At 53.5% G+C, this 27,699-nt stretch overlaps 2 protein-coding genes across 7 annotated transcripts in view; one reads left to right on the top strand and one right to left on the bottom strand.

The window, feature by feature from the left end:
• The window catches only part of RIC3 (RIC3 acetylcholine receptor chaperone), a 66,382-nt gene extending 61,966 nt beyond the window's left edge, over positions 1 to 4,416 (top strand). For 2 of the 6 annotated variants that reach the window (XM_039244603.1, XM_039244600.1), the window contains one exon: positions 120 to 4,416. In XM_039244603.1, the coding sequence (XP_039100534.1) occupies positions 120 to 589 (470 nt within the window). In that variant the 3' untranslated portion in view covers positions 590 to 4,416. The remainder of the gene's footprint in view (positions 1 to 119) is intronic. The other 4 variants (XR_005530567.1, XM_039244602.1, XM_039244605.1 and 1 more) reach the window with 4 other exon arrangements.
• TUB (TUB bipartite transcription factor) lies at positions 4,269 to 27,644 on the bottom strand. Its single transcript, XM_039244599.1, has 12 exons — positions 27,584 to 27,644; positions 18,457 to 18,508; positions 17,847 to 18,009; positions 15,759 to 15,905; positions 14,095 to 14,262; positions 13,044 to 13,165; positions 12,393 to 12,590; positions 11,997 to 12,109; positions 11,071 to 11,188; positions 9,398 to 9,496; positions 9,026 to 9,197; positions 4,269 to 8,582 (listed from the first exon to the last, which is right to left on the bottom strand). The coding sequence occupies exons 1-12, from the start codon at positions 27,619 to 27,621 to the stop codon at positions 8,449 to 8,451; spliced, it is 1,524 nt and encodes a 507-aa protein (XP_039100530.1). The 5' UTR covers positions 27,622 to 27,644; the 3' UTR covers positions 4,269 to 8,448.
• Between the last annotated feature and the right edge of the window lie 55 nt (positions 27,645 to 27,699).

Below are 27,699 nucleotides of genomic sequence, written 5' to 3'. Positions count from 1 at the left end.
TTTTTTTTGACTTGATTTGTTGGGACAGGATAGCTGCTGCCTAAGGAGCCTCTTGGAGCCTGATGCAATGAATTTCTCTTCAACACAAAGTAAGACTTTTTGCTGCTTTTTTCCTCTAGGTTATCCTGAAGAGACTTACCCGATTTATGACCTTTCAGATTGCATCAAGCATAGGCAAGAAACCATCCTAGTGGATTACCCTGACTCCAAGGAACCCTCTGCTGAAGAAATAGCTGAAAGAATGGAATTGCTAGAAGGTGAAGAATCAGACCATTTGGGCTGGGAAGTGCCCACTAACCCCAGAGCCCGGGAAGATAATTCTGTTACCTCATGTGACCCAAAGCCAGAAACCTGTTCCTGCTGCTTTCATGAAGAGGAGGATCCCGCGGTCTTGGCAGAGAATGCTGGATTCAGTGTAGACAGTTACACTGAGAGAGAGGAAACCAGAGAAGTATGGCCCCAAGACTTCAGGGAGTCAGGGTTGGGCATCAGCACTGATAAAATGTATACAGATGGCACATTGAGGAAGCGGAACCCCCAGAGTTTGGAGTTGAAAACAGCTGGTTTGGGGAAGTATCCACTACTCTAATCCCAGGGTGACCTTTCTCTCCTTTCTCAGATTTCATCCTTGGCCCTGTGCCCTATACTGCATTCTGTGTTTAAATATCCTAGCTAATCAGGCCACTACCATGGATATCATGTATCCTTTCTGGTGCTCACACACCTGTCACCTTGTAAAACACGATAGCAATTAGTATGAACATAATACAGCTTCACTCTTTCTCTTCATGCCTGTCTTCCACCAGAGAGTTGATCGCTGAGTAATTATGTTTGATCTATTGTACACTCAGGGACAGAGGTCTGACTCTTCGTGCTAGGAGTAGCAGACAGTTTACCTGTGAATGAATATCAATTTTAACGTGATGAGAATTTACGGTTGCAAAAGTGAAGATTTCAGAGTCCAAGATGTCTTACTCTGTGGGTCTTGAGCAGGTTAGTGGTCCCATGAATTCAAGAAGAGAACATTTTTTGTGGGTATGATGGGGCCAGAGCAGGGTAAGACTCTGCTGGGTGAGCTGAAGCCCATTTATCACAGCAAGGGCCTTCTTAGGAGCATTGTTGCTGCCTCAGATACCCGCTTTTCTTCAGAGTTGAAGGCCCCAGTGATTTGTGAATGAGCCCGGAGACCTGTTGGGGGACTGTTTTGCTTCAGTATTGCCTGGATCTCTAGCTTCCTTTATCCCTGCTCTGTTTCACAGAACTGCCAACCTGGAAGCACCTTTATACCTCTGGCCCTCAGTGGCCAGAAGGTTTAGAGACTTTTTAGGCCTTGCCCTACAGAGCCAAGGTCTGAGGCTGTTAAGGCTACGAGAAAGCCTGTGTGACGGTGCTGGTCCTCCATAACATGCTCAGGCGGCCAGAGAGGCAGGGATAGGGAAAGAATCCGTGTACTTAGTGGCAGTCCTTGCCTAGAAGCTATTTCTAAATATTGTGCCCTCTGCAATCACATGAATTGAAAGAGAAATGAGGAGGACTGAGCTTATTAGACAAAGTGCCAGCCCCAAAGGGAAGTTGCAGTGCGTGTCTTTTGCAGAGAACCAGTATAGCAGGGGAATATAGCCCTCATAGCTATGTAGCCCAGGGGAAGAGACTATTTGTTTTATATTCAGATACCTGGCTCTTTTGAGAAGGGTGGGAAAAGTAGGAGGTAGGTTATGGCTGGAAGGATTTGGACCAAACTGCAGGCCTCATCTCTAAGGTGCCATCTGCTATGTGTCTTCTGGAGATAAAATGGCACCCAGGTATCCTGGCTAGTAAAGATGAGTGAATTCAGTTTCCATGTAAGACCTGAGTTTAAAGAGGACACATTCCCAAGAACATTCCCAATCATAAAATGTGGAAGATGTGAAAATTAAGAAATCTTTTAAGGGTAGATCGGGCTTTTGGAGTTCCATTGTTCCTGTTGACTAAGATTTTAACTAAGGAAAATAGTCAAAATCACACATCTAAGCCTAGCCTACAGACTGTCAGAAGGTATGGGATCATATTAACATAATACATCAGCTACCATTAGGCATTTCTTGCCAATGAAATTAACATTTTTTTTGTTACAGAGAGAAGTCATTGAAGACTGAGTCTCTAGGAAGTATATTGCATCTGTCTCTGTGTAGAACATTTGATTTACTTTAGAGAATGTAGTTTAAAATGTACTGGAAATAATCTAGATGTAATGCTCAAGGTAGAATATAATGTAGGTGCTCTTCACTGTTTTGATAAATTGTTTTCCATTATTTCCTTTCATTCACTGTGAGGGGTTGATTTATGAGGAGTCCTGGGTGCCAATTTCTTTTTTGCCTTAGTATATATAGCTCCCTTATTAAGAAGTGTTTCTAGTTTATTCATTCATGTGTTCATTTAGCAGACACTGCCCAGAGGTAGGCGGTGGGAGCAAAGGCTCAGTTCCTAACTTTAAGAAACAAAGTTTGGTTGGGAGACTTGTCCAATTTTTTTTTTTTTTTTTTTTAACAAACTATATAAAAGGGCTCAGGATTGTGAATTCTGCAGGCAGAGAAATGTTGCTCATGATTCCATCCCTGCCTATTCTATCTGTAGAGTCTTGTTGGCTCCTTAACCCTACTGAGTCTTGGTTTTCTCCTGTCTAGTGCAGGGGAGTACAAGCCCAGGGTGGTTAGAAGGATTAAATGTGAGCTCATCAGCATATATGAAACAGCACTGGTCCTCCTAGCTCATATAGGATAACCACTCAAGTAGTAGATAATTTACGTTTATTGTACAAGCCTTTTATGCTATAATGGAGACATGGACCCAAATCTATGGAAACACAAATATCATTTTTGCCAAAGTACTTCCAAAAAACTTTACAGACAAGTTGGATCTTGAGGCATGCTAAGACCTTCAGGTGGCCAAGCAAGAGAACATTCCTGGCAGAGAGAGCAGTGTTAGACAAAACTAGTGGGAAAGTGTATGGATGTTCAGGTATTTTTATGAGGATGGTATGTAAGGTGTCGTATAACCACTCTTTAATTTCGAATGTTAATCTTTGGGGGAAATTGGCTTAGGAAAATAGTTCCTACCAGAAATACTAAGAGCTCATGGTTCTTGCTGCCCTGTCTCTTGGTTGGCTTAAACAGCAATAAATATTAACCTATTTATATTTTTAGAAATGGTGATTATTCATCAGTCATTTGGTCCTTTTTGGATTTCCCAGAATTATTTTATCCTTCAGGGATGACAATTATGTGTATATACAACCTGGAATGACCAAAATCCTAGGGCTGGTTTTTGTTGTCATGCTTATCGCTCTCATCATGGTCTTCATTTTTCAGAACTGGTCTGGGCTGTGAACTTGGATCAGCCCCCAGGTGCTAGGTCTTCAGTGACTTTTGAGCACTGTGGCAGAGCATGGAGGACAGATGGGTGGCCTAGGAAGCCACTGCATGACCTGGGACCATGCGTGGTTAAATCAGGTGGGTGATCTGGGCGGGAGATCCTCTTTCCTGTCATAACAGGAGCACAGAGAAAGCACCACCTTGGGAGCTCTATGATTGGCAGTGTACACGATCCAGAAACTAGGCCCAGGAACGAAGGTATTTTGAAGATTGGAGGTATATTTGACCTTTAGAAGAGATGGCCTAGGAGAACCACTCTCTACACCTCATGTTACAAACTAAGACACTTCAGGGAAAGGGAACTTTAATTATAATTATGCCAGAACAATAGGTATAAGCCAGGACTATCCTGAACCTATTTAAAAGCTTTGTTTTTAACCTAACCACTAAACAACAAAAACCTCTTTTTTAGTAAGAACCAGTATTGCTGTTTCCCACAGAGGCAGAGCCAAGGAGATATAGGCCATGGTTGTGGCAGGAAATTATCTTGGCCACATAAAAACTGCAAATCTAGGGTAAAAAATAAACCAACCCTATTTTTGTTCCTAAGGGCCGGGCCCCCAGGGGGTCACTCAGGAGCTAAAACATCCCCTTCTTGCAGAGAGAGGACTGCACTAACCTGTTCTTCCAGCCCTTCCTTGCCTGGGGGGGTGTGGTTCTGACCATCCTTAAATTTGAAGAGCACAGCCAGAGACAGGACAGCCTCAACCCTTATGGTAGTGTTTCCAACCAAGACATGATGCCTTCTCACCCACCCCTGAGGCTCTTAAGACAGAAGGAAAGAATGGTGTAGGAGGAACTTTTAGGTAAGAAAGGGTTTTTTTTCTCCTTTTCTAGGAAGAAAAAAATGCATTGCCATATTTGAAACAGTTCAAGTTTAATTTGTTGATATATGGTCTGTACTTAGACAAACACTTAAGTTCTACAACATATATAATGTTAACATGGGAAAATACCAACTTTGTCATTGCACATACCAGTAAATAAATACATCTGCTCAAGAATACCAAAGAGTTTATTCAAAAAGTCACTTAATAAAAGCACAGTTTTGCAAGTTTGTCTAAAACTCCAGATAATTTTGAACAAAAATAAAATGTCTGACCACTCCAGAATAGGAAAAGACAATCTTGTGCAAATAGACATACATGTTCTAGGCATTATGAAAACTGGCTAAATGTATGTTTCCAGCAAGAGAAGTACCACCCATCCTGACCGAGTCCCCTTTGTAACTCAGGCCTCCTTTCTAAGCCACTCAGAATTACTCTCTAGGAAACTCTGGATCTTGGCCTAATCTATAGTGCTGCCTGGACCTTGGTGGGGGAAGGGAGAGGAAAGGAGTGTGACATGGTTGTTAGGAAAGAAAAAAGGCACAGTGATGAGCCTGAAAAGGTAGTGATGAAAGTAGGGATCAACTTTAATTCACCCCGAATCTTACTGATCAGTCCAACCCCCTCAAGCTGTGGATGAGAAAACAATCTGGAAAAATGTGGTTTGCTCAGAATCACCTAGCTACTAAGTGCAGTAGTGCTCTCTATAAGACATCTTGCCTCTCAACTTGGTGGGAAAATTAAACCTATCCCAATACTTCTGCTATGCCTCTCCCTCCCCATATCATGAGATGACAGAATTGCACTGGAGGTACAGATGGACAGGAAACTCAAAACAAGAGCCCATACCTTGGCCTGTTCCTGGGGGCTGCTATAGTTCAGTGCTGGGCACAAGATCGCAGACTCCTTACCATATCTGGAAAAGTGTGCTCTGAGGGCCACCTGGTATCCAGAGGTCACAGGTATAGCTTAGCAAAGAATTCTAGAAAGGGAAGGCCAGTGTTACACTAAGGGAAACACAGGGACTCCAGAGAGGAAGTATAATTTGTGCTTGCATAACAGAGCCATGGACATGGCTCACTGCAGACCCCACTGTGAGGAAAGCATGTCCTTACTAGTTTGAAGTCCTCGGCCCTGCTTATTAAATTTAGAACTGCCTCTAAATGTAAACTGGCAGAGCATTTACCTCTACATATTTCCAGACCAAAGACAGCCTTCTGTAATTTTGTTGCCCTTTTTGTCACTGAAGGATGCAGGCTCCCAAGGTTCTCTTCTAGCTAGTCATGATCACCCTTGCTGGCCTCCAGCGCCTGTCCTCAACACGAGTCTGGACCTTACCTGCTCCCCCTAAACTAGTGTCGTGATTTTTAAGGCACATTCACTAGAGTATGTTCAAATTCATCCAAAAGCATGCATGTAACATGCCAGTTTCTTCAGGTAATGTGAAATGGAACTGAAAGACAAATTTCTTGAACCCTTGGGAGAAAGCTGGTACTTTCCCGGGTCTACTTTCCGATCAAAGGGCATGAAATGAACAAACAAACTGCACAGGTGATCATAATATCCTTATTCCTTTCCTACTCCTCCTTAGAATATGATCGTAGGAAGAAACCTCAGTTGGTGATTTGCAGATTGCCCTTTTCCCCAGTTACACACAGAGACACAGACATATGGACAGACACAGAGCACCTTGGAGCCAGAAGGAAAGAAAAGCTAGAGTCGGAGAAGAGTGGGGAAGTGAACATCACTGCTCTATAGAAGAGCTGTTTGGGGAAAGGAGGAGTAGAGTTTGGGGGGGTGGCCCCAGGAGCAGTTACAGAGGAGCTGCCAAAGGTCCCAGCTGCCCACCACTCTCAGGGCTTAGCCAGGCCCCTGCCTATCAAGGACCAAGTCAGTAGAGGGTATGAAGGGCAAGAGCTCTTACCGTGGGAGAGGCTGAGCCCAGGTGGGCTCCAGGGGCCCTGGCAGCTGTTTGAGTCTTTGGGTCCAGGGCTCGGCCAGTAGACCAGGAAAACCAGCATTACCAGGCATGGGGCCTTAGGAACAGACCTTGTGAGGCTGGGGCTCAAGCAGTTGACTCAGCTGCTCTTAAGTGCTCAACAGCACTTTGCTCCTGAGCTGCCTTCCCATGGGCCAGGCTGGTAGCGCAACCCACGTTCCTGACCCTACCAGACTATCCAACTACTCTGCTCTCTGGAGTATCTGACAAGAAAGCAGGCCGTGAGAGTTTGCCACTGGGCTTCTACCTTTTCCACACCGCCACCCAGCTTCCCACCTCTCCCTAGGATCAAAAATCACAGACCCACCGCCTTCGGTGATCTACTTTCCATCATCCCAAATGTCAGCAGATCTCTTCTCCAAGTGAGGAGAGGAAGAGAGCCCCACAGTATGTCATCAGGAGGCGGACCAGCCCTGGTGTACAAAAACCTAGTGCCCTCAGGATGCCCGCAAGCGTTGTCCAGAAACTAGACCAGGGCAAGGGCCTCCTGCAGAGACACATTAGAACAGGCGTGCCTTGCTATGACACTCTACACAGAAAACCTTAGACTTACTACTTTCTGCCTGGGTCAGAACAACTCCCCCTCAGTGCAGAGCCTCATTAGAGTGTTTAGGACTTATTAAAAAAAAAATTTCTATACCGCCTTTCCAAGCACATCTTCTCTGAAGGGAGGAGCTACTCCTGCTTGCTTCCCACTAACTTCTGACCTCCATCTGGGCAAGGAGCCTCTGCCGGGGTAAATGACAAAACAGGTAAGGGCTTGGCTCAGCGTTCCCAAGGCTCAGGGTGCATGGTGCCATTTGGAGGAGGATTCAAGGGAGAGAAGGCCCAGCCCTGGAACACTCATGCCTCACCCGTCATCCCCAAAGCCAGACACAGCCAGATATCCAAAAAGCCAGCTTTCAGCAGGAAACTGCTCCATTTCCCACTGAAATGGCTTCCATTTCCCAAATCAACTCTGACATTTCTAAGTCTCTGTAATCAGCCAAAAGGGTGAGGGTATGCAGACTGGGTCCCAGGAAGGCCAGAGAACCAGAGACAGCAGTTTCTTGGGGGATAGTAGGTACAAAGCAATCAAGGGAGCAGACGTTCTGAACTCTGCCACTAACCAGCCAGGTGACCTAGTGCAAGTCCCATTTGCTATTATGATTCACCTAAAGTGACTAGTTCATCTAACCTGTGATCCCTCAGCTCTTGTGGTTCTAAAATACTCCCTTTCTTCTACCTGCCCCACTCCCACCCAGGAAGAACCACACACAGAAGTCTTCAGCCACAGCCTAGACTGACCACAGCAGGAACTGAAGCACAGGCAAGAGCACGGAGCTAGAATTTCTGCCCACTGGAGGCCCAGGCCGGCCTACCTTTGTGCACTCAGGCTGAGGACCAGGGCCCTGTCCACATTTACTGGGGACTGGGCAGGAGCCGCGCAGCAGAAAGCTCCTCCAGCAGTTGACAGGACTCCCGAGCTATAGCCCTGGTCCAGGGAGCCTGTTCCGTGTACCTCCTTCATGTGGACCTGTGTCCTGCAGGCCCCATCCTCTAAGACATCTGGCCCAGAGGCCCAGCCTCCTGCTGCCTGCCTCTGTGCACAGAGAGAAAACCTAGAGAAATCAAACGAGCTAGAACCCTAGGTCCCCAACCAATTCCCACAGCCAGGCCCCTACAGCCCTGACAAGGTCCTGCCCCTCACCTTTCCCAAACCCGAGTCCTCCCGGCCTGGCAGAGGCCTTCTGAAGCCGGATGACTTTCCATAGTTAGCACAGGACTTGGTAGCAAGTACTTGCCCTTCTGTGTAAAGTTGATGTACCCAATATACACCTCCACTATTAGGGACCCATTGTCCCGACTCCTAGGCTGAGTGGGCCCCAGCAGGCCTGCATTTTGCTTCCTCTCCCTCGACACGTCTTCCTACCTTCCCAGCTGAAGAGGCCACCCAGCTTGACAAATGTGATTGCAGCAGGATGCTAACCCAAGAGTTGGGGGGTGTGTGTGGACCTCATAGCCCAGGAAGAATTCACTCTGGTCCCTTCACACACACCCCTCCCCCATCTAGTCCTCCGTCTCAGCAGTGGAGGCAGACGGGCCAGGGAGCCACCGAGAGCAGAAGGTTCATCTGGCAGGAGGCCTATGTACAGACGGTAGGCAGGGCTGTCTCCGCAGGCAGGCAGCTCCACTCCAGGCTGGGCAACCCCAAAGGGCCCAAGGAGGCCCTCTACTCGCAGGCCAGCTTGCTGTCGAAGCTGGACAGGGCAATGGCGAAGGCCTGCAGCGCACACAGTGGGTAGTTGTAATCCATGGTGAACACATCCTCTGCTACACGGCCAAACTGCATCACAATGTAGTCCGCTGGAGGCAGGCCCAAGTGTGCCCAGAGAGAAACAGAGGTGGAGATGAGAAAGGATGGCCATTCAAACCCCAAGCAGAAAGAGGAAGTGAGAAGCAGAGATGCCAAGGGAAATCCCAAAGGAGGTAAAACACAGACCAGTTGGGAGAAGAGGTTGGAAAGGGAGCAGATGACAAAGGAGATACAAAAACCGGGGGACAGAAGAGGAGAAAAAGTCCATTCAGAGGGTGTTTCCACACCTGAGACTGCTGACTAGGGTTAGGGCTCCAAAGCTCCTTCCCAGAACCTCCCAGTTATCATGGTTAGAGAGCTCCTGACCTCTCAGCTAAGCCATGGAACCCATGTCCTTAAGCTCTGTCCTGTACAGGCCGGGCTGGGTAACAACCCTGAGCTATGGGCCGTGGCTGTCATGTGCACGGTATTGAGGAAGGGCAGATACACTCACGGTCATTGCCATGGATGATCTGGAAGTTCTTCACGGAGGCCTGTGTGACGCGCCCGTGGAAGTTGAGTACATAGGACTGCGTGTCGTCATTCCAGACAGGCGTCTTGTTTTGCAGCTCAATGATACTCTCCGTGTTCTTATTCTGCCAGCGCGCTAGCAGTGTCTCGTGCTCCTGGGAAGGCCGCCGCCCCTGAGCCAGGCCCCGCCCCTGCCGCCACGTCCCAACCACCCTGAGGAGGGGGCCTCAGATTTCCCTAGACCTCCACCTTGACCTCCAGGGCTTCTCACCCTCTGTCTCCTCCACAGACACCCACCAGCTACAGTTCTGCCCCCAGAAGTGCGTGCAGAGGCTGGGATGAGGTAGAGACTCACGTTTCGGGGCCGGATGCAGACTCTCTCGTGAACCATGTTCATGCCTGGGACGATCACACTCATCTTCCGTGGCCCCTTGAAACCTAAGACGTTTGTCTCCTGCAAAACAAACACAAAACGAGAACTCAACACTGGCCATGTGAGGACTCTACTTACTTCAGGGAGATAGGGCAGGGGCTTGGGGGGAGGGAATAAAGATGATGAACTAGTTTTCAGCATCTCCACGTGAATATCTAATAGGCATCACTACACTTAACAGGTGCAGAACCGAGCTCCTGAATCTCCCTCCACTCTGCCCAAACCAGCAACTCCTACAGTCTCCCTCACTTCAGTTAATTCTTCCATTTGCTCATTCTTGACTCCTGTCTTTCAATCACAACCCACTTCTAATCCATCAGCAAATGCTGTCAACTCTGCCTTCAAATTATATCCAGAACTCAACCACTTTCTACCAGCACCATCTCTCACCAAGATGACAGTAATAACCTTTATTTGGATTCCTTCTTTCCAACCTTCCCTGCCCATTTGTTCACATAGCAGCAAGCAGTCCTGCTAAGTCCCATCCTTTGTCTCCCCTGTTCATTCAGATTAAAAGCTGAAGGTCTTACCTTGACTGCAAGGCCCCATTGCTCCCCCCACCACCACCACCACCATTTACTCTCTTCTGCACTCACTCGGCCTTCCTTGTGGTTCCCCCTACATGCCAGCCACCCAGGACATTAGCACTGGCTGTGTTCTCCTCTACACCTCCTTGGTTGGCTCTAACTTCCTTCTGGGCTTCACCCAAGCATTACCTCAGGGAGGCCCTCTCTCCCATCCTTTCTAAAAGCTTACACACACCTGAACATTTCATATCCCTCTTCTCTGCTTTGTTGTTTCTAATTCACATTTATCAGGAACATTTTTTTTTTTTTTTTGCTTATATATCTGTTTTATGCTGGTCTCCCCCACCAAGATTTTAAGTCGCATGAGGGTAAAAATGTACGTCTCTCTTGTTCACTACTGTAACTTCAGTGCCTCAAAAGTACCTGCAACACTGCTGGGGCTCAGTAAGCGTCTGAAGAGATTTGGGCTGCCTCCCCAAACATGACCAGCAGGGGGCAGCACAGGATCAAACAAAACATCTATCGAGCTCCCCTACAGGCCTCCTAGAAGTACCCATGCCCAGGTTAATGGGGGGGTACCAATCCCTCATTTTAAAATGGAGACCACTCCCCTGTGTTTATATTCTAGTTTGGTCATTTAGAAGCTATGGGACATTGGCAAGTGACCCCATCCTCAGAGCTTCAGTTTCCTCATCTATATAATAAAAGAAATAAGACTGAGCTCTTAGGTTGTGCATTCAGTGAGATAATTCTGCAAAGGGCTTTGTAGTCCATGCAGGGCCTAGGTACCTAAGGGAGGACTGGAGGGATGCATCCAGGGCTCCTGTCTCCTTTCCCGGAGGCTCCCGGGCTGGGCTATATAGAGGTCACCTGGTTCCCAGAGCTCCCCAGCCACATGGCCAGCTGTGGTCCAAGCTCTGAACAGAGGCAGGGGCCACTCTAACAAGGGGCAGCCCGACTCTGTACAGTCTCGTCTACCCACAAAGAGATGGAAATGCCCACAGGTCGGGCAAGTCCTCAGTGTCACATCTAACTTGGAGACCAGAGGCCCAGGGACACAGGACTTACATAGCACACGGCTGCCAACTCCTGACGCAGGGCTCCACTTTCCAAAGTAGAGGATGATGCCTTCTGAGGGTTGACTCCGTTGTCATAAACGGTGAACTTAGTGCCCATGAGGTTAGACCTGAAGGACAGGCAATCAATACAGGATCATGCACCTTCTGCCCTATAGCAAGGAAAAGCTCAGTCTGTCCTGAGGAATCTGTAGAGCATTCTGGGTTGAGCCAGAACAGACCTTGGGGGGTGGGGGCAATGCTCACTGAATCCCCATGTTTGAAAGTGCTTCATAAGCCCAAGGCCTGAAATTGCTCTGAATAGAATCAATGGGCATCTTAGGTCAGTGAGAGAAATTCTGGGAGGTAAATCTGGGACCCGCAAGTTTCTCTTAAGGAACATCCTGTGCAAGGCTATACAGGGGGCTCACCATCCCATAGAGAGTGGATACCATAGATGAAGTCCTGTCCTGTCCAGCCCCATCTCCAGCATTAGCTCCTCACCTCTCAGCTTGACTTCTTTTTCCGCGATCCAGCACTCCTTAGCACTCCCCAAGACCGAACTCAAAGCCTTTCCCCAATCCCAGGGTTGCACTCTCTTCCCTCAAGGGCTCGCTCTCAGCCCTGCCGGCTAGCTCTGACCATGGGGCCAGAGCAGCTCTTTCACGGTAGCCTCCATCTTCAATGCCCTCCTGAGGTTGTGATCCGCCACTCTTGGTGGGCCCGCACCCCACTTGCCTGGAAGCACCTTAGGGTAAGGTGTTTAAAGTCCATCTCCAAGTCTGGCTCTAGGCTGGCACAGACCTGGGCCTATGGTTGGATCTGAGGGACAGACAGGCTTCCATGAGAGGATCTGACCCTGACCTAGATCTCCTTCAGGGACAAGACGTGCCCTGTCCAGGGTTTGGCCCTGCCTGCTTCCTAGGGGAGTGCTATTACCGCAGTTTCCCGATGTAGCTGTCCCCTCCTCGAGACAAGTCTGTCGGGTCCACAGAGATGAGGTAATTGGAAGTTTTACTCTTCTTTCTCTTCCTTCCCGCCAAGAGGAACACCTTGGGGAATGGAGCAAAGTCATGTTCCAGGCCCAACTTCTGGTCACAATTCTGGGTGCCACGCACACACACGACTCTCCCTTGCTTTAGCTCCTGAACATACGTACGCGCACACACACATACGCACCAGCAAACACAAAGGTATGCACTGACCAGGCACGGAGGCTTCTGCCCCTTTGGGGGAACTGAAAGGTCAGTGTTGGATCTGAGGCTTCCAGTCACATCCCAGCCCACAGGACCTCAGGCCTTCTCGGGTGGAACTGCAGGTGCGGGCCAACCTCACCTTCTTCCCATCCTCGCGGTCCAGGTGCAGGAAGTAGGTGGGGTACATCCCCCGGTCCATCCCCTTCTTGTCCCGCGTGATGCGGCACTTGATGGTGATACCTTGGGGGGCCGGCCTCAGTGCAAACTCCTCGAGATCCTGGACCTCAACATCCGCCGAGGGTTCTGGAGCTGTTGGGCTGGGGGCCGAAGCTGCCTCCTACCAGGGAGAGAGTAAGAGCCTGAGCCCCAGAGACCCAGAGCAGCTGCAATTGGTAGTCTGGGATCCAAAGCTGCCCTCTGCTGTGTTGGTAGGAACTGGGGCAAGGTCCTTGGGACGTGGGCCTGGCCATGCTGGTCCTGGGACCAGCGGCTAGCGCCTCAGCCCTTCCCCCACCTCAGCTGTCCCTGGAGATGCAGACGGAGGATGTGGACAAGTTCTCAGGGCTATTCTGTGCAACTCAAGCTCCCCACTCCTGTCCTGGCTGAAGAGGAGGGAAGGCAGGATAGAAGGACAGAAGAGCCCTGGCCAGAGAAGCTCCTGATGGGGACCTAGGCCCCGTCCCAGTGGACCAACTCTATCATTTCTTCATACCCATCCCCCCTCCAGCCCGGATGATCAGTCCTCCGAAGACTACTGTCCACCCCCCTGCTGGGCAGGAGAGCGCCTCACCCTGACAGACTTCCTGCTGGTAGCCGAGCTGGGGCGGGTGTTGCTGTTCAGCTGGGAAGAACTGGAGCTATTCTCGTCCTCATCCTCCTCTTCCTCTTCAAAGCTCATGCTGCTGGAGACACCTGGGCCAGGCAGGGGAGCAGGCAGGACCGGGTGGTCACGTATGCACCGCCGCACAAACACGTCTTCAGAAGCGCTGAGCCACCCGTACACATACAGCCATAGGCACGCGCATATACACGTACACGCACACGCGCAAGGACACGTTCTCTCAAGTGCATGCATGAGCTGGGGCTGGTCACAGTCCTTAGGGTGTGACACCTCCCCACACCCAGCTTCAGCTCAGTCCCTAGATTCCCCCAACCCCCTAGTCACAGTGTCCATCTCCTGGGTAGTGAGGCCTGAGTGGAGCTGACCCTGTGCTGGGGACCTTCATGTCCGACTCCCCTCCCAGTCTGGCTGTGGCCTTCTGTCTACGCATTTCTCCCCACCTGGAATGCTGTCCCCAGCCTCATACTGCCTTAGTGGCCCTTTCTCCAGGAAGCCGGCCCTGATCTGACTTACTGGAACATGTGGCACTGCCAGGCTTCTACCACCCTGTGCCAGGGACACCCTAAGCCAGGGTCATGGAGGAGAAACTCTGCGCGGCCGGTTTCCCAGGAGGATTTACCCTGCCACTTGGCAATCTGGCTCTGCTCCCCGAACTCAGCAGGTGTAGGGGAAACACTGTGCAAAAGGAGCTTTTTCAAAGGAACCAAAGAGAGGGGCAACCTGTCTCCAAACCCGGGCCTCCCTGGGGACAGGAGATGGAAGTGGGGAGAGAGGACTGGCTGTGGACTGGCTGCTCACCCTAGTTCACATTTGTTTTCCTTAACTTGGCCTTATCAGGGGCCCCCACACCCAAGTTTCTCATTGGTGTCCAATTGCGCCCCCCTCACCAGGGCCTGTGAGGGCCGGAACAGACACAGGAGGGCCATGCTCCTCAAGAAAGGTGCATCTAAGAACCTGGGACTGAGCTTTGGGGGTGTCACTGAACCCCCACAGGGCTCACCCTTCCTCTGCATCGTGGCACGGAGGTCCTGCCCGCTGGGCTGTGCGCCCCCAGCAGCTGCCGTCTCCCCTGCGTCCTGGGCGTGGTCTGACTGGCCCACAGTCAGGATCTGCACCGGGCCTCGGGCCTCACACTTGTCTTCCGCCAGTGCTGCTGGCCCGCCGGTGCCTGCAGGCCACGGACACTCCTGAGTCCCGTGGGGGTTGGTGGGGAGGGAGAGCCTGGATTCTCAGACATCCTTGAAGTGGGTGAGGGATGAGGGGAGGACCCTCTGCAAAACTTTATTTGCAAAACTGATTTTTTAAAAAACTAATGACTGCTGCCAGCCTCTTAATGATCAGTAAGCTATGAAGGGACATGGGCTTCATTTCTTCTGCTGTTCCCCCAAATTAGCTGCTGGGGGTCAGTTTGAAATGCTTCATATCCCTAAGGAAAAGACAGCCATACAAAACCAACTGCACAGTGAAAAAGTCAAGATGGAGAACAAGGATCGATCATGACCAGAGCAAGGCCACCACTCATTCACAGACATGACCAGCTCCCGGTTACCAGTGCTGATAGATCTCTCCCTCTCCCTCTCTCTCTCACACATACACACACACACACAGTGACTCATAGACATCACTCAAAACATGGGGACTTCTGAAAAGGTAGTGTTTGACATACACTCTCTTTCTCACGTGGAAGATCACTCCATCCCATGTCACCCAGCCCAACGTGCCCAAGTGACAGAAGGCCTGGCCCACACAGGTGGCAGCTGCCCTGCCTGGCCTGGCTCTGCCCCAAATGCTGCTGTCAGCTCCAGAAGCCTATGAACACTGACACACGACTGTCCGACCATGGCCCAGAGGCCTGGGAGCCACTGCCCCTGCACAAGGGTTGAGGACAGTGTCTAGCCAGCAGAGATAGGACTTGTGGCAGGCGCCACTATAAAACTATCGTTGAGGGGCACCTGGGTGGCTCAGTTGGTTAAGCGGCAGACTTCGGCTCAGGTCATGATCTCACGGTTCATGGGTTCGAGCCCCACATCAGGCTCTGTGCTGACAGCTCAGAGCCTGGAGCCTGTTTCAGATTCTGTGTCTCCCTCTCTCCCTGCCCCTCCCCCACCCGCTCTCTGTCTCTCAAAAAATGAGTAAAAACATTAAAATATTAAAAAAACAAAAACAAAAAACTGTTCTCGTTCTCTGGGGATCTTTTTGGAGAGAGAGGAACATAGAGAACAGACTGGTCCGTGGGCCTGGAGGGTGGAGTTAGGACTAGAGCAGAGGAGCCCTGCACAAGGATGGGCAGGTGGCCCAGCAGCAGTGACACCTGAGACAGCAGAGACAGTAGACAGCAGGCCAGGCACTCTCGGACAGGGCGGGGGGGGGGGGGGGGGGGGGGGGGGGGGGGGGGGGAGGGGAACTTCCAGGCCTAACACAGCAGGGATGCACCTCACTTCCAGGCGGTAGGGAGAGGCTGCCCACACCCACAGGCCAGCCAGGGGAACCCCAGGAGCTAGACGCAGCCCGTGAGCCGGCTGGGTGGGGGCCTGAGTGCCGTTCGTGCCTTCAAGGAGGCCTCCCTCCCTGTCCCTTACCTCCAAGTCTGGAGGAGAAGCCTCCCCCCAACCCTCCAGTGGGAGCCAGGCCTCCTGAGGAGGGCAGTAGTGGAGCCAAGCCAACCTTTGTGCTTCCCCTTCTTCTCCTTCCTAGAGGCCCCGCCCTGGCCCCCCGCTGCGGCGGCGGCTGCCTTGGTTCTCTTGGCTGAGGCTGGTGCTGTTGGGCGGGCAGCTCCCAGCTGTGCACTGGTAACTGTGTCGGCCTCTTGAACTGCTCAGGAGAGAGCCAGGGAGAGAGCGCGAGGGAGAGAGAGACAGAGAAATGGGCACTAGGTGAGACCAGAGCTCCAAGTGGAACTCACTTCTCAGCACGACATTTCCCAGGGCCCCACTACCACTGGAGCCCCACCGGGGCCTCTGTACACCCATCTCTCTCAACAAGGCAAAGGGGCCTGGGACAGACTGGCCAGAAGGAGGAGGCACGCCCACCCCAGGGTGATAAAGTCACAACAAGCTGGCCTGCACCATGATCCCGTCAAGAAGCACTACAGTCCATCTCTGGGCCAGCAAACATCCTGGGCCTGGGCAGGGGAGGGAGAAGATCTGGGAGAATGTGGGTCACTGACAATGGCAAAGACAGAAAAGGCTGCCTCCCCTAGAAGAGCCCAGAACTAACAAGGCACACACTGCAGGAAGCCTGCGCTGGCCCTCCTGGGACAAGCCCGCGGGAGCCCGGAGCACCCCCGAGGCAGGAGAATAAGTCTGGGACACGAAGAGCTGCACACATCAACAGAGAGGTCTCATAAGGGTCACAGTGGGGTGGCCTCCAAAGTCTCCACACATCAGACCCCCAACCTGCTCAAAGTCCCTAAATGACTTCTCAGTGCTCGTAACAAGAAGACTAACATTTTCCTGCAAGTCTGGCCCCCCCAGTCCCCCTCCACTTGGCCTTGGCCTTAATTGCACACTCCTCACTTCTCAGGAGGCCCGAGCCCCAGCCGCACCGGGCTCTTCCAGTGCCTTGTGCACCCCATCCTCCCTCTTGCCACAGAGGTCTTGCTCCGGCTGCCTGGACTGCCCTCACTATTGACACTGTCCCCCAACACCAACTAAACTCCCACTCAACCTGTGCCCTCCTCAGGGAGGCTTTCCCTGACCCCAGTCCGGGAGTAGGCGCTCTGCCATTCATTCACAGAGCCTGGTTTCTTTCTGCAAAACACACCTGGGACGTTGTTTAGCTCTCTCTGCCTTCCTAGACCTTAAAGTCCATGCACGAACAGAGACCACATCTACTTTGTGCTTACCCTGAACCCTCAGCCTCTAATCCAGAGCCTAACACAAACCAAGCCCTCAAAGTATATTTAAGAAATGAATCTTTAACATGAAAGAGCATGTCCAATAAATCAAAAGCCGTTTACTGGGATAAACACTTCTGATTTATGCCAAACTCCCCAGTCATTCTCTGGAAATGGCCCTCTTGTATTTAACATCAAGAGCCAGCAGAGGGCAGGGCAGGTGGCAGCTAGGGCTGCAGGTGGGGGTGGCAGGTGCTCTTGGACACTCCCATCCCAGGCCAGCCGGCCACCTATGCGGCCACCTCCTGGGGCTCTGAGTGTCAGGCTGGGCTGGGCAAACCTTCCCCGCCGCCCCCCCAAACAGCAGGCAGGCCGTGTCCCTAGTCTCAGCAGGGAACAGCATTCAGTGAATGACCACTGTGGAACACACCATGGCCGCTTCAATTTTTCAAAGCCCCAAGTCACAGAATTATCCTCACTTTGCAAGGGGAGAAAACCCAGAGAGGGGAAGTGACTTGCTCACAGTCACAAGTGAGCAGTGACCTATGATGGTATGACCGGAAGCTGTGACTCGTCACATAGGAGGGGCACTCTGTCCGGAGGGGCTGCCATCCTCCTGCAGGCCTGGCCCTGCCCCGGGCACACGATCTGTACTCAAAAAACAGCTGCCGAAACAGCTGCATGGCAGTGACTTACGTGACTCCCAAAGCCTCAAGATGCCTGAACACATGCAGGGCCCCGGGCTCCAGGCCCCAGCCTCCCTCAGCCCGCCTCCCTCCACCGGAGCTGGGAGCTGCACCCAGCCTCAGCACACCCCGACAGCAGGCCAGCAGCAAGTCCCTGAGCGGCTCCCCAGAGCAAAGCCAGGGTGTGAGGCCACAGCACAGGGCCTCCCAGGGGGACCCAAGGGCAGATACCTTGGTAGCTGGTGCTGCCGCTGCTGCTGAGGTAGGACTCCACCAGGGGGGCCTGCTCCTCCGACTGCCGGGCCCGCCGGCTCCGGGGCCGCCCGTCCGCATTGGCCTGCACCATCAGGGGCTCCTGGCGCTTCTTCTTCTGCTTCTGCTCCAGCAGGGCCCGCTACAGAGGCACCGGACAGGCAGGGGCTTTGGCGGGCCCCAAGAGGGCAGCTTATCACTTCTGCCTGGAGGGCAGCCTCCCAACTGGGCTCAAAGGGGAGGCCTTGCTCGCTCAGCTCAGTTCTAGAGGTTGCCATGGGAGCCACAGCCTGCTCTGGGCCAAGGCACCTTGACATTTGGTCCAGCAAAGGAGGCAAAAGGACCCTCCAGACGTCCAGGGCACAGACCTCCAGGGCTCCACGTGCAGTGGTCCGGCTGCCCGCCAGGCAGAAGCCCTGGGTCCTGGGGCAGTGCTGATGCTGAGCTGCTCAAGACAGGGCTGGCCTCTCTTCTGTGAGAGCCTCCTCCACAGACGCAGCCACCCCAGGAAGGGAGACAGTCCTCCCTCCCCACCTTGGCGACTCGGGCCAGGATGGCAAAAATTGACCGCTGCCCCAGCCCCACTCACCTGCCGGTCAAGCTTCTGCTGCCTCAGGTTGCTGCCCTCATCATCTAAGACACTGCAGAGGGAGAGAGGGGCGCTCAGGGCCTGCCCGCCGGGTGCCAGGATGGAGTCCAGAGTCCACCCCCAGCACAACTGCGTTCTTGAAACCCGTCCCGTCATGACTCCAGGGCACACAGGAGAGGGAGGAAGCGTGGAGCCAACTCTGGAAACTGGCTCCAGACAAAAAGGTGTGAGCCATATTTTTGTCACTTTAAAGCTTTCTCCTGCTGGGAGCCCTGCTGACTCAAGGAGTTCCCAGTCAGCCCGGGCCCCTGGAAGTACAGGAGGAGACTTTCCCTTTGGGCCCATGAGCAGGGACATGCCTGGGACCCAGGGGAACCTGTTCCAAGGCCGAGCTTCAGAGCCAGGCGCCGGTCTGTTCCTGCTCCCTCTCGGATCTCACCAGCTCTTCCCCTCTGTCTTTCCATCCTTTCTGGAGGAGGCTGGATCCTCTGGGGCAGACTCTTTCCCCTTCTGTTCAAACTTCTGGCTCTCCGGGTAACAGAATAGAGGTGCCAATGCTGCCCACTCCCCTTCTCCACTTCAAGAGGGTTGAGGGTCCCCTCATTCAGAAGAGTGAAGCTAAAAGACCAACTAGTCCCTCAGGGCAGGGCTAGAGCTGGGTGGGCATGTCTGCAAACAGACACAGCGCCACAGTGCACAGCCCAGCCACCAGCCCACATGGCGCAGGGGGCACCAGGGCATCAAATCCTTGAGTCCCGAAGGTCCTAGAACAGGCAGCATCACCTCACAGAGACCAGACCTGCCTCCCAGGAAGGCCAGCATAATCAGGGAGCTCCAACCACTCAGCCTTCCTTCTAGTCCAAGACACATACATAAGACCCGTGCCCAAATTCTATAAAAGTCAAGGCTGGGGGCAGGGTAGGAGCCTGAAGATCTGAGCCCTAGGAATCCCCAGGCTGCCCTGACCCAGCTCTGCTGGAGCCTGCCCCTGAACCAGACCTTGTGTGGGCACCTGCACAGGCTTGCCTGAGTGCAGCAGGTTTGTGTGTGAAGCTCTAAGTGTAGCTCGTACACGTGTACACACCAGGAGGTGTCCTAACATTTGAGTACATCTACAGGGAGAAGCACATACCTGGGTATCTATGTACATAAACACCTGCATAAGACGTGGTTGTGCTCGTGCGCTGGTGAGTACAGTGTGCATATAAGGGGGAAAGAGGAGGTCAAGTCGCCCCGAAGACAAGGGACAGCCATTTCCACCTCCTCCAGACAATAGCAGCTCTTTCTAGCTGAAAGAATCATTGACTTAAAATGTCCCTTTGGCTCATTCAAACTACCCGTGCATCCATGTGCTGGGGGACCCAGCCCAAGGGGCAGGAAGTCCATGGACTACACAGCCCACCCCCCACCTCTGGCTTCACCCACACCTCCCTGGCCACAACCTGTAACAACTGCATGTTTTAACTGGCAGCTGTCCTACCTGCATGAAGGCCTTTCCGGATACCCATGGGCTGTTCTACACTCAAGAGGGAGCCCCCACTGTGATCTGGGGCCATGCACAGCCTTATGCACCAAAATCCTTGGCTGTCAGAGCACAAGAGAAGACACTACTAAACAGACATGCTTCTAAATCAAGGCCTCAGTCCACCTAAAATAGTCCAGAGCTGCACGTGGGACTCCCTAAGGCATTGCCAGGACTGGGGGACAGGGAACCAGCTCTTAAAAATGCAAGCTGGCTGGGACAGTGAGTGCCCCATCAGAGAAAAGAGGCAGCACAGGAGGGTGGCAGCAATGGTCTTGAAGAAAGGATGCAGGTACTAGGGTGAGCAAGGTGTCTGGGGGCCCTGCCAGGTTTGAGGGGCTGCTCTCTGCCACTGGCCTCTCCACCTAAGCCAGTGGTCTGACTGAACGATGCCAAGGCAAAGCATCTGCTCCCACAGACCTTGAAGGGTCAGTCCACAAACACCACTGCCCACCCCAGGCTGCCACACGAGCAGTGCATACTTGTTTATAACTTGCAGGATACAGATGGAGACTAGAGTCTGGACCCCATGTGGCACGTGGCTGACAGGAGCGACGGGGCCTGAAACCCACCCGTGCTCTGCTTGCCACACTCTGGGCACACACAGGGCAGCCTGTAATCTCAGTCATGTGCTAATGGCCTGGCCACAGGCGCCCATGTCACCTCCACAAGGCTGCCGGCTCCGCTACCTGCCAGCAGGAGATGCAGGCTCATGGCTGACTGGGATGCCCTGAGTCACTCATCCTTTCACAGGGCAGGGCCGGGGGCACTCATCTGGGGCATCCTGGCACTGGGCTTGCTGAGCAGGGCAATGAGGATGCCTCCCATGGTGCCAACACTAACATCTAGGGTCATTTAGAAGAGGGGACATCCACCTGAGAGTTAAGCTGACATTAGCAAAGCCACCTCCGGAACTGCTGGGTCACAGTGGCAGCTCAATGGACAAAAGGCGGCCCCAGGCATGGAGACCTTGCTACCCAGGGCCTCGAAGGTCCTTATCTGCACAGGAGGGTGCATCCCTGGCCCAGGCTATTGTCCCACGGCCAGAGTCATTCCACACAGTCACACCCAGGTAAGGAGGCTGCTTTCCTCTTCCTTTGGCCCCTTCTCCTTTCCCTGATGGAGGAGAAAGACCCAGAGCTGCAGGCTTTAGTCACAGTGGTAAGACTATAGGTAGAATGGACTTCACCACCATACATGGATGGATGAACAGAAAGACGAATGAACAGGGGGCAGGCTTCTGAAGAGACGCCAGAAACTCAGATACCCTGGAGGTGCCTAGAGAGCCATCCACCACCTCCCTCACCACCAGGCCTGTTGGAGCAGCGGGCGGAGGGGGAGGTATGTGCAGGTTGGGGGCGGCAGCTGGGTGAAGCAATATGGGCCCGGTGAGCCAGAACGTGTCAGGCTGAGCAAGGCCAACCCAGGAAGGCCAAAAGTCAGTGCACCTACATGGGGTGGTTCCGAGAGCAGGCAGCAGCAGGTACAGTGAACAGGCTCCTGGTATAGTCCTGTTGCTAGCAAAGCTGCAGAGGCAGGAGGCGGACCAGGGGCCCCCAACAGGGACAGGCCTCGAATGCCCAACAGCAATGTATCTGGGGTGCACAACACCCTTCCTGGTGGCTAACGGAATCCCATCCTCACAAATCCCTGCAGCTTTGGAGAACAATGACAACAAGGATGGCTGTCTCCAGGGAGTCCAGGAAACCCCTCGCTTCCTCAGCAGGCCTGGCCCCACCCCTGCAGACAGCCCTGCCTCTCTGCTCCCACTGCAGCACCTTCCTTTCTCACCAACACTCCCCAGCTCACGTCTGCCTGATGGGTACTGTTCTCGGCGGCACTAAATGATAACCACAGAGGAGACAGTAATGGCTTTTTAACAACTCGGGCTCCAATAATGGAACCACTGCCAAGCCCAGGCTGCCAGCTGCAGCCCCGCCAGGAGACAGGACAGGAGACAGGACACTGATGGATGGGCCCGCCAGCTCACCCCGGTGGCTCCTTCACTACCGGCGCCTCCTGCTGGGGACCAGACCAGGGAGGTCCAAGAAAGCACTGGCCACTGGCTCACAAGAGTTGGAGAAACCCAGCCTGCGGTGTCCATCAATCCGTTCACTCTGCCCAGGGCCAACGAGGTGGCCCTTCACCTCCCACAGGGACAGCCCCTTCACGCCCCCTCATTTCCCCCCAGATGCCCAACAGATATCTGGAGAGAAAACCAAACTTGACAACAACTGAGCGGGGGCACTTCTCCCACGGGATGGAAGAACCAAACAGGGACAACATGCTTCGGACAGCTCCCTGCCTCTCAGATGCCACCCCGCATGCTCAGCTAACCCAGAGCTGACCAGAGGCCTGGGGGCCAGGCTACCCAGGGACAGGCCCGTACTCCACGGCCAATTCACCCTCCCTTATATGTCCTCATTCCTTCCACTCAGTCAGAGTGGAAACTGCCCCTTCTGGACCCAGGGAAATGGCCTTCCAGGGGAGGTAAGATCACCCAGGGGGCCAGGCTGCAACCCCTGTCCCCAGTGCCAGACTCCCCTACCCCCACCCCAGCACACCCAGATCCGTGGCTTCCATTGCCTAGTGGCTGCCTGGACCATCACGGAAACACAGTACGAGTGGGAGCACGGGAAGCCCCAGAAGGAAGAAGATAACACTGTGCACAGGAGTCCCAGCCTCCCAGGATGCACCGTCTCACTCTGTTCCAGCTGCTGGCTCCCAAACTTAGCAGGTGTATTAAAACTGCTACAGGCACTGGGCCCTGGGCCCTGATTTGGTAATTCAGAACTTCTGGGGAAGTTACCCCAGATTCAGTCTCTCACTGCACTCTCTTTTAAAGCAAGAAACGTAGGTGATTCTAATGCTCAGCCATGCAAATGAGGACCAGGAGCCACAGCTGGTGCTCTCTAAAGAACAAGAAAGAAATGGGGGACTTGCTGGAAGTATGCAAATGCGGCCTTATGTTCAGATGGAGGAAGGAGTTATAGTCTGCAGATCAACGAGTCTTACGCAGGCCCCAGGTTAAGATCAAAGGACAGGCGAACTGAGCAGCTAGAAGACTCAGGGACCACCCGGAGCGAGCCTAGTCCACTAGCAAGTCAGGGCACCTGCCCCCAGACCTATCGGGGAAACCGGGAGGACAGCACAGTCAGACTTCCGCAGGGACTCGCAGGGACCAGTGACGCAAGATGGGACCGTGGGCAAGATGAAGCCATGTGAGTGGCTCCTCCAATGAGACAGACACGCAAAGGGTTTTGCAACAACAGGGCATGGCTTAGTCAGAGAAGGTTTCTAGCATCCCGCTTGCCCTCGTTGGCGGGTTTACTGAGGACCTAAAGACAAGGCAGGCTTCTCAGCAGACTTCAGGCGATGTGAAGTAGAAGTGATACTAAGCTGTTCATTAAGACAGGACTTCAGGTGGTCCAGAGCATGATCTAACGGTTTGGGAGCTCGAGCCCCGTGGCAGGCTCTGTGCTGACAGCTCAGAGCCTGGAGCCTGCTTTAGATTCTGTGTCTCCCTCTGTGTGTCTCTCTGCCCCTCCCCTGCTCACACTCTCTCTTTCAAAAATAAACATTAAAAAAAAATTTTTTTTAAAGACAGTAGTACTTCAGAAGACACTGGAGAGCTAGCAGAGTCTAACCAATGGAAACCTAAAAGGAGAATGTCACGTCTCACATGTGGGCGCCAAACCTAGGTCTTCACTACAGGCAGGGGGAGACAGGGCTTTGACATCAGCCTGATGAGACTCTAGGGTTCTGTTTACAGAGGCCTCAAGGTGACTAGTCAGTGAGCCAAAGCCATCCCCCGAGACGGTGAGGACTCAAGGTCGGCCAGGGAGCAGAGGCCCGGGGCCAGGAAGTAACAGCCTCCCTCCGCTGCTGTGGGACAGGCCACACCCGGGAGGCTGCAGGCGGCTCCAGGCCTGTGCTGGAGGAGGGCACCAGCCTTAGGGTACCCACAAGGTGCCTGTTCCCCAAGTCCACTCTATCACCGTGTTTCCTTCTCCTTCCGCCCTAAGCAACACCAGGAAGCCTTCCCAAGGGGGTCTGGGCCGAGCGTGGCGAGAGACTCTGCTCCTCGCCCGTGCCACCAGAGGCGGAGCGGCAGGCCACGGTGTCGGGGCGCCTGAGGCTTCCCACGCGGGCAGTACTGAAAGAGTCTGGTCTTGCTCGGTCAGCAGTCATTCCACTCTCCGGAAAGCGTAGTGAGGAAGTGGTGGGAAGACATCAACAAGAGCCAAGAAAGGGGAACACCCGGAGGCAGGCGGAGGCTCACCCCAAGGAAGAACTCTCTACCTGCCACAGCTACCTGCTGGCGGGCTACTGCAGAGAGCATTCGCACAGAGGGCTGGATGGTAAGGGCCCTTCCAGCCGAGCTCCTCATTCTCTAACCTAGGCCCACACTCTTCCAGAAGTATTCCTCTTCCTGAAGGAGGAGTACTATATCCCTCAGGTATGCTGACAACCTGTGAGTGGAGCCAGGAAGGCCCAGAAGTCCTGAAAGCTATCTGCGGATGCCGCTTTGATTCAAAGTTGCAAGGCATCCTGTCTATGCCGCCTCATGCCAGGCACCCAGCCAAGAACCAGATGAGGTCCCTGCTCTCCAGGAGTTCAGGGCCTGGCTGGAGGGACACCTGGCAGTGGCCGCAGGACCATGCAGACAGAGCGCTGAGCACAGGGCCGGCCAGCACTCCTCGCTCTCAATGCTCCACCTACGGCTCATCGAAGGTTGTGAGGTCAGGAATGAAGGGCATTTAATACTCAAGAACAATACAGATGGAGAGAAGATGGCAAAAATGGAAATTACTACTAGTAATAACAGAAACATATCAAAAGGCAAAACAGTGTTCCAATTGTTCAACTTTATAAACTAAATGGCTCCCTTCTGGGTCAGAATGGGAGATTAGTCGGTAATCATTATCAACTGAGCCACAATTACCCTTAAGAAGATTATCACCAACTGGAGTCGCTTCGAAGAAAATGAGCCAGGCCTAGGGAACGCAGGTGCAATCGTCACAGAGGGAATGAAACCCCCACCAGGAGAGCTAACAAGAAATCGACCGCTTCTCTCCCCCAAACCAAATGACACATTCCAGTTCTGACATGCTGTGACACCTGGGGAAACCTCATACCGGAGCGTGAGCACACGTGCCCATCCCCCTGGCCTGCAAGGAAACTGCCTTGCCAGTTTTCTGCCCCAGTTTTCTGTGATCACACAGGCATGTGGCTTTAACTGCAATCAGCAGCCCAGTTAATGCAAGGAGGCAATTTTCGTCTCCTCCTCTCAGCCCAGGTCTCCCCATTCTGGAAGTCGACACCCAAAGTACGGTGCTCTCATAGGCTCAGTGCATGCACGGGCCTCTCAGCAAGGCACAAGGGATCCGGGCAACTTCTGACTATAGCCTGCTCCCAGCCTGAGACACACCCTCTCCACCACAGAGCAATGGGACAGCAAGCGGGCAGGGCGTGCTGCCAAGCCACTCCTCAGGGACAGGCTGCCAGGGCGATAGGACTGTGTGCTCCAGGTGCAATGTGCGGGCCCAAGGAGGTGATGGGGCAATGGGGCGGCTGGACCTAGGCTGCAGCAAGTGCCAACTCCCTCCTCGAAGGATGCCAGTGCCCTGGGCATTGGAGGACAATGCCACTTCGCAGAGACAACCCCACCTCTCCAGGGTCCCCTTTCCCAGAGGCAGGATTAAGCCTCCCCTATTTAAGGCAGACTTTCTCTAACACCTGTGTACTCACTCGACACATTGCTTTGGTCTTTGGCTCCTGGGAGAGGCTTCCTTGAACCATGATCTGGCCTGGCCCCCAGCCGGCCAGACCCTAAACACACTATCATATCTACAGCCACAATATTGTGCCCTCCCTCCCAAGTTAGTCTGTGGCCACCACCTGCCACCTCCCCCAAACTCGTCCTTCCACAGCACTAGAGGCCACTCAGCCCACAGGCACAACCCCAGGCACCTCTGCTGGGTGGTGAGAAAAGGTTAATGATACTCCTTGGGGCCGCACTGTCTTCTTGAAGTCCCTCAGTACAGGTGTGTCAAGAAAGCCAGGATGCTCCAGCAACGACCTGTGCCGCTAGCCTGGATGCCCAGTGTAGAGTAGCAGTTCTTCTGAGTCAGCAACCCCCCAGTCTCCTGATAGAAATCTCTCGCTGATATACGGGAGACTCTGAGGTGTGGCTGCATTATGTCTTCAGGAAACCCGGGGAGTGACTCGTGGATGTGTGCACGTGTGTATGTTGGCGGGAGGAGCACCCACAAATTCTAACTTGGGAAACCCTAAAGCCCCCAAGGGAGCTGAGATTAGAGACAATTCTTAAAAGAAACCCTGAATCCCCAAGCCAGTTGACAGGTGCTGTTTGCAGAAGGATCTGCTTTTAACAAGCTTCGGGCGGTTTCAGCTGGTTTCCATTTTGGATGCTGTCTGGACAGACTCATAGAAGAGCTCCGTCAGAAGTACTTCCTATCAGTGACCAGAATCAAGTCCCTCCCTGAGAGCTTCTGTGTTACAAGGCAGGTCCTGAGGGTCTGTTCCTACAACCTGTGCACCTAAGCAGGCGCTAACATATTGGACACTAGCAGTCCAGCACCCATTTTACACACATGCCTCTCTGGGAGGCCTAGAGACAGCCCCGTAGCCCATGGCAACCAGGAGCCAATAGGTGGCCAAGGATCTGGCGCTCCCTTGACGATGAGCTCTATTCCGGTGGTAATGGAGAGAACGGAGTGCATGGGGGAAAGGCCTGCACCTGTGTGAAACCCCAACACCCCTCCCCCACCCGACCTCCACGACAGTGGCAAAGCCCAACTGTCCTTAGGACAGACCACAGTCTGGGAATACAGGGTGGCTGTGCTTTCATGAGTGTTCTTATGCATGTAAAGGCAGTTCTGTATTGTGAGTTGCTGTGCGTCCAGGTGTAGACCTGTAGTAAGTGGATTTCTCAGTCTGATACAGAGTAGTATCTGAGTGGGTGGCAGGTATTGTCCAACTACTGGATGTGTGTGTGCACAGGTAGTAGTACAGCCATGTGAGCCCAAGTCAGTGTGTAGGGAAATGTACAGGATGCATGTGTATATGAGCAGCCTGTGGTCTTGGTTCAGAATAACTGTCTCCAGGAATTCATGCCTTGAGTGTGTGAACCGACCAGCAGGAGCATCTTTGGCCGGATGCACCCACGGGGAGGTGCGTGCCTGCAGCTGTACAGGGTGTCTGTCCACGGCTACACTGGCATGTGACCCGGTGTGCTTGGGCCTAGGAGGGGGCTCAGAGCAGTGCGCTCCTTCCCCAGGCGGCCACATGGCACTGGCCCGACCCAACAAGGGCCCACACAGGTCCAGGGCACTGGCCCCTTCAGCAACCCCGGCGGATGGGAGATGAAGCAGGGCAGGTGGGTTCAGTGTGCCCGGGGCCCAAAGTTGGGGCAGGAAGGCCCAGCGCCTCCAGCCCGCGCCCGCAGTGTTGGATGGGATGGATATAGGAACCCTGCGCCCCGGTTCGGGGTGGTGGGCGGCCTCGCCCTCGGCGATGGAGGGTAGTGGGCTGGGCCCGTGTCCCGGAGCTGAAGGGGGGGTGGAACCGGCTCCCGCGTACCTGTAGGGAATCCAGTCGGAATGCGGCTTGGAAGTCATGTCTCCCGGGGGCGGGGCGGCGGCTGCGGCTCAGGACGCCGGGGCCCGCGGGGGCCGGCGCGAGGACCCTGCTCAGCT

Source organism: Hyaena hyaena, unplaced genomic scaffold (assembly GCF_003009895.1).
Source record: "Hyaena hyaena isolate Hyena2069 unplaced genomic scaffold, ASM300989v1 scaffold_245, whole genome shotgun sequence".
Lineage (NCBI taxonomy): Eukaryota > Metazoa > Chordata > Mammalia > Carnivora > Hyaenidae > Hyaena > Hyaena hyaena.
The sequence above is the reverse complement of the archived record's forward strand: the minus strand, read 5'-3'. Positions and strand labels throughout refer to the sequence as shown.